Source organism: Rhinolophus hipposideros (genome assembly GCF_964194185.1).
Source record: "Rhinolophus hipposideros genome assembly, chromosome: 3".
Classification (NCBI taxonomy): domain Eukaryota; kingdom Metazoa; phylum Chordata; class Mammalia; order Chiroptera; family Rhinolophidae; genus Rhinolophus; species Rhinolophus hipposideros.
Window position 1 is genome coordinate 45,913,449 of NC_138049.1, and position 13,301 is coordinate 45,926,749.

Consider the following 13,301-nt stretch of genomic DNA (forward strand, 5'->3'; position numbering starts at 1 on the left):
TGAAGGGAGCCCCCTCAGGGAGCCCCGAGGCGAGGCTGGGGTCGGGTTCCTGGCCGGCCACGCCGCCTGCGCTCCCCGGACCCCGCCTGGCCCGCCGCCCCTCGCCCCTTCCAGCGGCCGGGCGCTCTCGGCCGGGCAGGATAAGGTTACGCCGAGGTTTCCTTGGACCGGAGGGAGGGAGGCGGGTCCGAGCCCGCGCCCCGGCCGGCGGGGGAGTTCCCATCGCTGGCAGCTCGAGAACGCGGGGCCACCTCCTCGCAGCCCCCCGGGGCGGCCCCGGCCATGGCGAGGGAGAGGCCGCCCGGAAGGGGCTGCAGCACCGTGCGCCGGTGTCTGCTGGGCGCCGCGCTGCTGCTCGGCCTGCGGCTCTGCGCGGAGCTGCGGCGCGCCGGGCCTCCGCCCCCGGCCCGCAGCGCCCCGCCGCGCCCAGCCCCCGGGCCTCCCGCCCCGCACCTGCCGCCCGCGCCCGGCCCGCAGCGCGGCGCCAGCAGGAGGCAGGTGACCTACGTGCGCAGCGGGCGCCGAGCTCCGCCCCGGGGAGGCGGGAGCGGGACGCCGGAGCCGGGCTGCTGTGCCCCGCGCGGGCGGCCCCGCCAGAAGGTCAGTTGCAAAGGGTGCAGTGTTGGGACGTGGACCCGAATCTCCCACCCTCGCCGCGCCGCGGAGCCCTCCGCTCCCCGTGTAGCCAGCTGCCCCACTAGAACCTTCCAAAAAGTCTTAATTCTGCGCTCTCTTGGGCGACGCCACTGGGGGCATCCTTCAATGCCCAGACGTCATGAAGTGGGGCTGAGGAGAGTTCATTCACTATTCAACCACTACTTGCTGAGGGTCCACTGTGTGCCCAGCCCCCGGTTCTCACCGGGACTACGTTTTAGTGGGGAGAGAGTATGGGTGATGGGCATGGAAAGAAAAGAGAAAGAAGTTGTAGTTTTAGTTACAGTCTGTGCTTTTCTCAGTTTTTCTCCTCGAGGCCTGGACAAAGCTGGGTGGGTATCCACTGTGAATGGCTTTGCCACCACCCTCATCGCGGTGATGAACGTCCACTTTCCAGCCGGATTTCCCTTGAGTTCCACCGCAGAGGCAGGGTACCTGGCGCCACTTAATGGGGAGTTAATTGAAACCTGGAAGACTGAAATAATAACCTGGGGTTGTCTTACACTTGACAGTATTGCTCTTCCTACCTCCTTAATTTCTTGGCTCACGTCTCACTAGGTAGTCCAGTTTTAACCTCTCATTGTGAAGCCTCTGGCCTCCAACCATCCTTTTGGAGCTCAGTAATTGACTTGGTACTTAATCTTAAAAGATTAAGAACTACAGGTATGAGCTTGCCTGGTCCTTACACACCAATCCCAACCACATCCTCTGGGGCAACTTCTTTGTTGCCTGGCTTTTCCTCTTTTCTTTCTTTTTTTTTTTAAACATCCCTCCCCGCCTTCCCCACCACCCCTCCTCTTGGGGAGAGACAAGTATGCTTCCTTTGACTCTGCTGCATTCTTTAGCTTCCTAGTGGTAACGTACTTTTCCACATTCCTCTCCCTCCCCCAATTATTTCTTCCACTGCTTTCCTTTCCCCACCTCCTTTTCACACCACTGATGTCCCCGTCGAGGCCATCAGTGTTATTATCTACCTCGATAAACGCAAATACTTTTTTCTATCTCCAGAACCTCAATTCCTATGTAAACTCTTAATTTGCGCTCATCCAGAAGAACGCAGCCACTTCCTTCTCCGGGCTCCTAATGCACCTTCCACGATACATTGCTATGCATCCAACACACGTCGCCAAGGGCTCACCAGGTCCCAGATGCTGCCTCAAGTGCTGGGGGCACAAAATGAGTTCAGAGCCTAAAGGGGGAGGCGCTCAGCACAGACCTCCAGTCGTGTGACCAGTACGGTCATTAAGGTCTTGAACGCTGCCCCGGAGTCAAGAAGGGCTAACGAGGGGGGACATTTGACCTAAGACTTGATATTTCTTAAAAGTTCAGATTTTCTTGTCCCCTTGGATGTCCTCAAATGTCCCATCCTTGATACCCTCAGCCCCATCCTGCACTTTTCCTTTCACCGCTGCTCTCAGCCTCCATTGTTTCTGTTGTCACCTGTCCAAGAATCACTTAGTCGCCACGTCAGACAACAGTGTCTGTCACTAGAGTCTGTCCCGCATAGGGAAAAGTTTGGAATGCACAGACTCAGAGGGTCACTGGAGGGCAAGCTCACATCGACCGACCACCTTTGGGAGGTTGCAGTGAATCAGGCTGGAGATGGCGGTAGCTCAGAGCCAGCGGTGGGAGTGGAGTTGTGAGAAGTGGATTCTGAATATATTCTGAAGGTAGATGAGGGCAGAGTACTTTGTTGTTGTTGTTTTTCAGTTTTTTGTTTTGGGGGGAATGGATGGAAATCAGAAATTTGGTTTTAAACATGTAGGGTTCAAGATATCCTTTAGACATCCAGGCAAACTTGTCAAAAACAGGCAGTTGGACGTCTGAGCCTGGAATTGCAGGAAATGTCCCGGCTTAAGGTGGAGAAGTGGGAGTCATCAGTGTGCAGTGGCACTAAAGCCATGAGCTCCTAAGGAGTGAGGGTGCCCAGTAGAGACTAGAGGTCTGGGTCTGAGCCCGGGGGCTCAGTTTTATTAAAATTAAATTAGAAAAAAACAAAAGGAGATTTTTGCATAGATTCTGGTGTGCTGTAAGCACTCCGTAATGGTAGCTTTAATTTTCACTAATCTGTCCCAAGTCTTCAGCCTCAGCCATTCCCTGAATGTAATTTGTTTTAAACTGTTTCCCTTGCTTTGGCTTATGCTGATTTTTTTCATCTGCAAGGCTCTATCCTCCTTTGATTCATGCTCTTTCCATCTTTGAACATTCAGGTCAAAGATATTGCCTGGAAACCTTCCCATATCAATCCTACTTCCATGCTGATCTTCCCCCAATTTATGATGACAACAGAAATGCATTTTGGACTGTGAGTGGCTTTATACACATTGCGACCTGGTAATCCATTTCAAATTGAACGTTTTGTCTCCAGGGTTGTTCTCAATGGAAAGGATTGTGTTTTCCAAAGTGACCCCTAGTCAATGCTTATTCCTGAGACATCAGTATGTAAAAAATAGAAGAATCTAACTATTTCAACCTATTATGTGTAACTAAATGTCTTTGGTTAAAAATATATAAGAAAGAAGTGAGTTTACTGCTATTTTTTAAAATATTGTTTAAGGTTTAGCTTCCTAAGGAAAAGTTTTCCCCAGATTTCCTTCTCCCTTGCTATTTAGTTATTTATTTACTTATTTTCAGGGTATACATTCTAACTTGACCAAATGCCTAGATAGTGGGAATCTTGAATTTTTTTCCGTTGAATCAAAATGTTCTTCAAAACTGGAAAGACCAGTTATCTGATCTGTTCTCCCACTTCTGAGCACTGAGCTCAATATCCCTTATCTCCCTGGGGGGGACAAATCTTGTTCCTTTTTAGCCTCCTATCAAGATGTGCTGAAATATAAACTGGATGAACGATTAAATAATTGATGTAATTAAAGTTTGGAAGTTATGTGTTAAACTCCTTGGATCTTATTTTATTTAACTTTTGTTTGTTGAGAATAATGATAGACAATGTTATTTAGGTTCTTCATTACCTTGCTATAGGTACCTACCACATTGGTGTAGGAGCAAAAGTTCCATTCTATTTTGAGGATGGCTTTTTGGATGGATGAAAACCTGCATGAAATAATTGGGTTGCCGAGTGTTTCCTGTCAACATACTTCCTTTGCAGGTGTTAGAGGCACAAAAATTCAGCAATTATATTGCCACTTGAATCATAGCTTATGCTTCTCTTAAAGAAAATAATCTGTTATAAAAAGAGAAGTGAAATTTAGTCCCCATAATTCTTTCCTCTTTCTTCATCCCTTCTTTCACCATATGAGAACTAGCTCTAAACATCAAATCCTCTTTCACAGTAGGGGTTCTAATCTTAGAGCATTCTGAAATGAGGGCAAATGATACATGATAGATAAATACTACCCCCTTTTATGAAGACTAGCCTGGAACCCAGACATTTTTGTGTGTTACAGAGGATGTAGGCATTCTGTCAGCGCTCAGTCTTCTAATTTTGCATACTGCACGTGCGTCAAAATATCACTGTAATTCTTTTCTTCCCCTTTTCCCTGTTTTCTGTGTGTGTTACTTTGTTTTTCTATTTCTTAAACAGACATTTACTATGATTACATGGGTCGAGTTCTTTTGGGGGGCATGTACAGTGGACGAAGGTACAGTCTCCATGATTCATTCTCCTTTATGCAGTCTTGGGTAGATGTTTCTCTTACAGGTTGGCAATCCACCTAAAAGACAGCAGCAAAATAGTATATGACTCATTTGCACAGGAGAGGCACTCATGCAGGAGCCCAGCTTCCTGAGGAACTTTCTTCTCTCTTATCAGAGATATTTTCCTTGACATTTAATATGTTGGATAGCAAAGTGACTTCTGAGTCACAGAGCCACAGCACCCAGCAACGTGCTGGCTTGGTTTGTTAGTCACAGATCCTTTGGAACAGTGTGTTAGAAAGAAAAAATAAAAGCCGTTTCCTCTTCTCCTGTAAAACCATATGGCAAAATTTGGCCTTTCTTCATCACTTCTCATCTTCCTCTTAGTTTTCTAATTCTGTGATTATCATCCGGAAGAAAGAGGAAAAATGGCATAGTACGCCCCTTGATACGCACCTATCCATCTGCCTTAAAAAGTCCTCATTCTTTGCAAAATACTTGAAGGGAGGTTTGAATTGCTTACAAAATAGAGCCCAGCAGTAGTTTATAGTACTTAGGGTTTTGCCATGTACGTGCACTTCTGTCCTTCAGGGGACAACATTAATCAATCCTCTGACACTGTCCTCAGGAGGCAAAGCATTTTCATTTTAAACAAAGTCGTGGAGGGTAATTGAATGCTCTCCAGCAATGTGTGGGTGTGAAATAGCAGTTGCTTAGTTTCACAGAGAAAGGCAGGTTTTGATTAAAACTTTGATGTGCCTTACATGGGGAACAAGCCTCTGCACTCCTTCCAAAGCCTGCAGTTCCTCAGAGAACCTTCTGTAGGCCTAGGAACAGCTAATGGAGGCTCCATTGTTTGTCAACAATTGGTGGTGAAGCTTTCAGGTTTTTGAGAGCAATTTGTTCAGTCCATTTTCTCCCAGGAAAAGAAAACCTTATCAGTTTTCTTGAATTGGATTTCCTTTTTAGTCTGTGAAGAGAATCAGAGCCGTGTTGTTAGACTTCAGACTGTCAAGGGTGGTAGGCATTTGAGTTTTTCCATCTGTGCGACGATACCTTTGGAGTCCTTGTACTTATAAGGAGTTTGGCTCTTAATTCTGTGATTCATAAAAAGTAACAGGAGCCTGCTTCATTTACCACGAGGCACACACTAAGGCAGGAATCTACCAGCTGTGATAAGCTTTGTTAGCCTAAAAATAAAATCCAAAGCGAGAGGCAACAAGTGTTTATTTGAGATCAAATAAATAGCTATTTGGGAAACAGATTCAGGCAGAAACTCAAACAGTGTTCTGATTATGGGGTGAAGGCAAGGGGTTTTTATGAGAAAAGGAAAGGAAATAATTATGGAAGAAAGGAATTGCTATTGGTATTATTAGCAAGTTAAGTTGCTCTTTAGCTGGTTACTGATTCTAAAAAGTGTCCATAATCATCAGTTCTTGTTAGCTTTACAAACAGTTGTTTGTGAGACGTTGTAGGCTTGACCCAGTCGAAAGGTTATTTTGCCCAAGTCAAACATTCCAGAATTTCAAGGAGCAAGACGTGCAAGGCCTTTTCTCTGGGATGGCGGCTCCAACTCCATTTTAAGTGGTTCCATTCATATCAATTTCCTCCGCTTTTTAAAAAGAAGCCCTTGAGTTCTCTAGATACCTCACATTGGTCTCATAAACAGCTGAAGGAATTTTCTGCTAAAAGAGGATGGGAAAATTTGCTGTCTAAGAAGCATTTTTATCTTGCTCAAATTATAGAAACAAAATTGAGTTTTTATGATCCTTACAGTCGAGGGCCATATGTAATTTAAACTAATAGAAACCTGGGTTGTTAGTTGATGGCACAGGAAGTAAACTTGGCCTATGAAGAATTTTGTTTGAGCCACACAGTGTTTTAAGTATTTGAACATAAATATCTTCAGAAGGGGCGTATGGTGTCCAGGGGAGCCCAGCTCAGCACCCTCTCCATTTACATTATGTGTTTGATCTCTGAAGGCATTTGAAGTTGGAACCCCTGAACCAGATGTCAAAATTAACAATTGTTTTTCCTAAAAAGTGACAAGCAAGGTCAATGCTACTATGCTCAGTGGCAGCATGACACATAAATACCATATGCATAGAAGCAGAGGGTCTTTTTAAATCATTCCTAGTAAAGAAAGATGAGTTATCTTGGACCTGAGCACCTAGAAAGAGAGTATAGTTTTTTGTTTTGTTTTTAATAACCCTGCAGCCTAGCCTCTATGCGTCTGTGTGCCTGTGTGTATTGATTAGTTAACTATTTCTCTACCCAGATGTATTCTTATAGATAATTTGCATGGCGTTACCAAATGCCTTGGCCGGAAGCCACACACAGCACAACCTGTTCACAATGCCAAGTAGCATTTGGCAATAAGTTGGCACTTTGTTCATACTTCTGATGTTTTTATTCAGTTGGGTATATGCACACAGGTTTTATGAATATTTTCTTTCTTTTTTTTTTCTTTCTTATTTTGCTTAGGAGAAGTTATTTGTGAGTACTTTTTGTAGAGAAAGTAAATATAATCAGTATGATGCCCATGATCCCAACTAGAGTTCTCTAACCAAAGTTAGAATCTTACGTGTTTTGATGTTTTCCCCTGTCAATGCAGAGAGTTACTTTGCCCAAAAAGATCTGAAAAATTCTTCAGAGCATCTGAATATTTACAGCCCTATTTGCAGTTGGCTGGTTTGGGATTCTTTAACCTATGTTTACTTCTGTATCAGAACTCACTGGGTTGCAAATGAAAGAACCCAACTGAAACTAGTGAAAACAGGGATTCTCTGGAAGGGTCCTCAGGTAGAACTGAAGGAAGAGCTATAGCAATGAGGAAGGCCCTGGGAACTTGGTTGTGGATAGACATGAGCATTGACGACCTTCGTTATCTGGAGTGCCCATTACCACAGATGGAGTGGGGATTTATCACACTTTTTGATCACACCTTTGCATTTCCTTCATATGTTTGAGGAATTTTCCACCTTACTAAGAAAAGCCAAAAACTTATTTTCCAATTTTTTCTTGCACCTAAAGTGCATTCAATGGAACCTGGGCCTCACTATTCAGAAAAACCTATATGAGCGTTCAGGTTATACCTTAGAAATTCAAGTGCCACGCGGATATTGTGCCTCAGCGTGGTGGCCGAGGTCCAAAGAGGAGGCACTGAGTTGCCCTGGTGGTGAAATGAGCTTGGTGTCTGTGCCCAGCAGTCGGGGAGTGCCGTCTCCACTGGCGCACTGGGTTCTGTAAACAAATCAATCTTTAATCCATTTCTTTTTCTGCTTAACTAGCCAGAGTGGTTTCTGTTGTTCACAACTAAGAACTTGGACAGACCAATAAGTTAGAACTGACAGTTCGGAAGGTTACCACTGTAACTTTCCCTCCTCAATTTTGCTTGGTCTATTTAATTCAGATTTTGGAACATGATGATTGGGAACCAGGTGAACTATGGACCGAGGGCCCTTTCCCTGACAAGATAATAACATTTAGTACCAGATACTAAATTACACAAATCTGCTAACTTATCACTAGAGACACCAAGCCCCTTTTCATGGCACCATTTGTCTGGGGTATAGGGCAGGAGGAGCCAGTTTATGTTGTGATCACAAACAACCCTCAAATCTCAGGGCTCATCCTCAGAAAGGTTTATTTCTTGCTCATGCTATGTATCCATTGCTCGTTGTTGGGGGTGGGGTGCTGCTCTGTGCTGTCGTCTTCCTCTCTCTCTGGACTCCAGGCTGGTAGTGCAGCCGCCATCTGGAATATGCTTGTCACCTTGGCAGAGGGTGAGGGCTCTGAGGGATGATGCATGGTATTACCAAATGCTCTGGCTGGAAGCCACACATAGCACTCCTGTTCACAATCCAATGGTGAGAGCTGTTGTTAGGCCCTACCCCGTGTAGGACAGAGGTCTGCCATGTGCTCAGAAGTCTGAGAGCTGGGAGTGCTTGGTGAGCAGTACTTACGGACACTACAGTATCCTTTCATCATCCAGACCTAAATGGCCATCATCTAAGTCATCTTTCATGCCTGCCATTCTGAATGCCTCGCTGAATGTGCATATTCGACAGTATTAAATAAATCGTAGGAAGCTTTTGCAGAGGCCTGGATTTAAAATGAAGCAGACGTATGACTTGAGCAGAATGGTGAAATAAAACAAGACTCGATTTATATCTTATAAACAGTGCTGTGGCATGACCTGGAGCTTGTTAAATGCAATGATTCTCTCTCGTTGACATTGTTTATGTTAGATTCTTTGCACAGAGCAGTGATGGGATGATGGTCTTTTTTCTTCTCCAGGAGAAGTTATTTGAATAAATAAAGCCATGACTATAAATGAGTTGAAAGCCTCTGGTGAGATGAATCAAACTCCACGTTTAAGTCCATTTTCACGGTGACCACTTACTCATTTTCAGTTGGAGCAAGTTGAAAGACTTCCAGATGTATTTTCTGAATGTGGCCACAAATCAGAGACAACGTTTGTGTAGCATTTGCTATTGTGTACAATATGACAGCAAGAATGTTTAGCTTATTTTTCATCTACTTTGAGTGAAGCAGAACAAATCGCTGAAAAAGGCTAATTAATCAAATCCGTGCTCATTGAGTACAGAGTGATTAGATCATAGGTAGAAGGAGGCCTCTTCATTCAGCAGGTTTGGGGGTGAAATATGAGAGAAGCCAGGGAAAGTACCATATGAGATCCTTGGAGACCTGTTTACATGGATTTGCAAATGTCATGAAAATATATCATTTTGATGCAGCCTCAGTTATAAAATGGGCTCATATTTTTACACTTGAGGTCAGAAGTTTAAATTCTGCTCCCCTGCTTACTGGATGTGGACAAGTGAGTGGCTTACCCTCTCTGAACTTTAGTTTCCTCCTTTATAAAAAAGTCGTGGCACTTAGCTCACAGGGCTGTTGGGAAGATTAAATGAGAGCATGGAGGTGAAAATACCTGGCCAGTGAGAATAATTCAGTAAATGGAGATCATCTTTGTTCAACCCTGTGTTGCTGGCTGGTACACAGGCTCCTGGGCAGCAAAACGTATAGACGTGTGTCTGTGGGGTATAAAGCCCAATATTTATTGGAATTTTTAATATTTCTCTTATTATCTTGAAATTTCTGACATGCTCCACCATCAGATGAACTGGAATATATATTTCTAAAATCTTAAATGAAAGCTAGCAGTAACTAGTAAATTTTTGTTAGCGTTTTTATTATACATTTACTCCCCACATAACTCATTTGTTATAAAATGGTTGAGGCTTACCTGTTCACATTGGTTTGTGATTTTTTTTTCCCTTCAAAACTAATTCCAAATATCTTTTACACTATGCTATTAAATAATTTTGGTCTGTGTCAGGGTTAAGTGTATAAATGTGTTTCTAAGCTTTTGAAATATATCTTTCACTCAAAAGAATATTTACAAATCTCCTACTAATAGTCTACAATTCTGTTACTTCTTTAGTTTAGAGGAGGCCAGTGGAGTAATTCAGGAGCTCAGGAGCTAGTTGTGAAACTTTTTCTGGTCCTGTCTTCCCCATTTTAGTCAATTCAGTACATATTATTGTACTTGGTACTTTATATGCATTTTAAAGATAAGCTCAATTTAAGCAACACAATACACAAAATGTAAGTACTGACCCTGCACATGGAATTATGGGGACTATAGGGCTTTCAAGAAGACTGAAAGTTAAGAGTGAGGTGGGAGGTGGGCACTGTGCTAGGGGAGTTGCATATATTCTTTTATTTAATTCTCCCAACAAATCTGTGAGGTAGGAAATTATCTTCGTTTTGCAGACAAGGAAGTGAGGGCTCAGAGACATTAATGCATTTGGGCAAGACATAGCTGTAAGGAATGGAATGAAGGTTTAAACTCAAAATCCATGATTTTTTCTTTTTTAATTAAAGTTTATTGGGGTGACAATTGTTAGGGAAGTTACATAGAATTCAGGTGTACAATTCTGTATTACATCATCTATATATCACATTGTATGTTCACCACCCAGAGTCAGTTCTTTCTCCATCACCATATATTTGATCCCCCTTACCCTCATCTGTCACCTCCTCCCCCCTTACCCTCTGGTAACCACTAAACTATTGTCTGTGTCTATGAGTTTTTGTTTCTTTATTTGTTTGTCTTGTTCTATTTTTTCAATTTTCCCACCAAGACTGGCAGCTAACAACCAATTCTAACAATTATTTGCCAGCTAAAAGTTAAAATCTTGTAAACAAAAGGACCCACAAAATTAAAGTACAAGTCATAGACTGGGAGAGGATATTTGCAATGCATATCACCAATAAAGGATTAATATCCAAAAACTTAAAAGAACACCAACAAAACAGTTAGAAAAAGACAACTAAACAGAAAATCAAACAGGGAATTAACCAGGAATTAACAAAAGAGGAAACCTGAAGTACTGTCTTTTCCCTTCCTCCCTCCCTCCCTCCCTTTCTTTCTCCCTTCTTCCTTTCTTTTATTTCTATTTTCTATCTATCCATCATCTATCTATCTATCTATCTATCTATCTATCTATCTATCTATCTATCATCTATCTATCTATCTATCTATCTATCTATCTATCTATCTATCTATCTACCTATCTATCTCATCTGTCTACTGAAAGAGAGAGCATTAGTTCACAGATGACAAATCCTACAAATAAGCAGAGAAAGCAAATCAAAGCACAATGGGATTCTATTTCACCCCCCACCCCATCATATTAGAAAAAATAGAAAATGTCTGCTAAAACAAGGATTAATAAGAATGTTGAGAAGAAAGAACTCCTTACTAAACTACTTCATGTAAAGTAGCTCCCTCTCCTAGTTGCTCTAATATCTTCTCTTATTTTCTCTATGGCATTCCCACTCTGACTTTTTTTATTTCTTTAATTCTTATTTGTAGTCTCATCCCCTATTAAAGTAGGGAGCTCATCTGTCCTGATCACCACTATATCCCCAGTGGCTATCATAGGACCAGCATATAGTAGGTACTTATTAAATATTGGCTGAAAGAATGGTTATTTCAATCAAAGGGATACTAGACCGATGTGTTTAAGATACAGCTGAATCTTTTGAGAGCTATTCCAAAGTCCTCTCCAGGTCTCTAATTTCTGAATCAGGATATTATTACAGATTGTTGGAACAGAGCACCCAGCGTTGTCTTTGCTTCAGACAACAGGGCCACACCACAGAGATCTAAAGCCACACCTGTTTTTGTGTGGCCCATGGTCTGAGAATGGTTTTCACAGATGAACATTTGCAGTTGATTTGATGTTAGGAATCACTAACTTTGAACCCCAAGGAAACAAAATGCTATTAAAAAAAAATTCCATTCTTTTCATTACTAGGTGTATATTACAAAAAATTGTGTGCAATTATTCATGTATTTTGAATTTCATCACTAAATTTGTCTTCTCTCTTATATAAATTCCTACTTAAAATCTTTGATTTTGCCTCTTGGCTTACAAAGTCAAAAATGTTTATTGTCTGGCTTTTACAGAAAGAGCTAACCCCTGCTCTGGCGTGGCCTCAGGGTCCCCTAACTGTGACTGTTACGGTGGGGTGACCACTGCCCTGCAGTGGACCAATCAAGTCCATGAGATTCTCATGCTAGGGTTTTCCATCTGCAGCCTGAGAAAGAATGGTCCTGGACTTCCAATGGGGACACGGAGAAAATGTTTTGGTACTTTTTAACCATTCATGGGAATGTCATTATAAAGCTTTCAAGGTCTTTGTGATGAGCCCTTTGCCACATAGGGAACATTAACGTGGTTCACATGTTGCTGTTTGTTTCCTACTGCTGGTTACTCAGCTTTTCTAACACAAATGTAGGGTTGTTGGACAGATTATATATGATAGTCAGATGACCTCATCTTTTCCAGCTTCTAGGGCCTCTTTCCCTTAATACTTAAAATGGCTTGAGCCATGTGCTTTGAGAGATCTGGTACCTTTCCCCCCCCTCAATATTCTGATAATTTGGAAGGCTGGTATTTCTGATCAGTCTCTGAGTTCCTGCTTCTAGGTCAGCGTCTTAACCTCTGGCCACCGCTTTCTCCTCCCTGCTCTGCACGCCCCACTTCTTTTATTCCCCAGCGTGATGCCAACACAGGCCTTCATGAAGATTTCAAGGTAACAGAGGGCGATAGTAACACAGTTCAAAACAGAAATCAACTGAAAATGGATTATTGGAAGTGTTCTTGGCCATTGAGGATTTCTGCTGGCTGTGTTTTTTCCTTAGACTCTCGCCCCGTTGAGCTTGCCTTCCCTTATCTACACGCCTATCTCTTTCTTCCATGTTCCAGCCTTCAAACCTTTACGGCCCACGCTATTCTCTTGAGCCTCCAGCAAATAAATTCCACATAACGTGTCATTTTCTTACTCAGGCAATTTAGCATCCTCTGTTTTCTTCTCTCCTTTCAGGCCTGGCCTAGAGATGAATTATCTCACTCTGGTAGGAAGGTACAATTAGCTGCAATCAGTGTTTGTTTTCAAAAATCACGTTTCCCCCATCCTCTTGGTCGTTAGACCATTCACGTACTGTGCTCAGCACAGGATGTAAGAAACACTCATTACATGTCTTCTTATTATTAGGAAGCTTGTGCTCTCTTAGGTTCGTGCTAGTCCCATCATCCCAGGTATGTTTTTTTTGCTGTGTTATGGTACAGGGCAAAGAGATGATTAGTGGTATTTTGGGAGCACCAAAATATTGCTTCATGCAGAAGCTTGTTTTTCCCTTCATACATGTCTCCTCCTTTGACTTTTGGGGTTCCTGGTGAACTGTATTTCCTTCTGTTTGCCACAGAAGTGAATTCCCACAGAAGGTGCTAATATGAACATTAGGTTTAAGAGTGCCCGGAAATGACCCAGCAATTGTACTTGTAGGTATATGCTTCAGAGAATTGAACGTATATGTTCACATAAAACTTGTACACAAGTAGTTACAGCAACGTTATTCATAATAGCTAGAAATTAGAAACAACCTGAATGTCTGTCAACTGATGAATGGATACACAAAGTATAGTATAACCATATGATGAAATATTATTCAG

At 42.7% G+C, this 13,301-nt stretch overlaps 1 protein-coding gene across 3 annotated transcripts in view; it reads left to right on the forward strand.

Moving 5' to 3' along the window:
* Positions 1 to 282: 282 nt before the first annotated feature.
* METTL24 (methyltransferase like 24) overlaps positions 283 to 13,301 on the forward strand; it is a gene marked incomplete at its 5' end in the record, with an annotated part of 90,045 nt that continues 77,026 nt past the window's right edge. Inside the window, 2 exons of one of the 3 annotated variants that reach the window (XM_081044571.1) lie at positions 537 to 600; positions 2,865 to 2,959. Coding sequence is in view for 1 of the 3 variants with exons in the window: in XM_081044570.1 (XP_080900696.1) it covers positions 283 to 600 (318 nt within the window). Of the gene's footprint in view, positions 601 to 2,864; positions 2,960 to 13,301 lie in introns of all 3 variants that reach the window. The other 2 variants (XM_081044570.1, XM_081044572.1) reach the window with 2 other exon arrangements.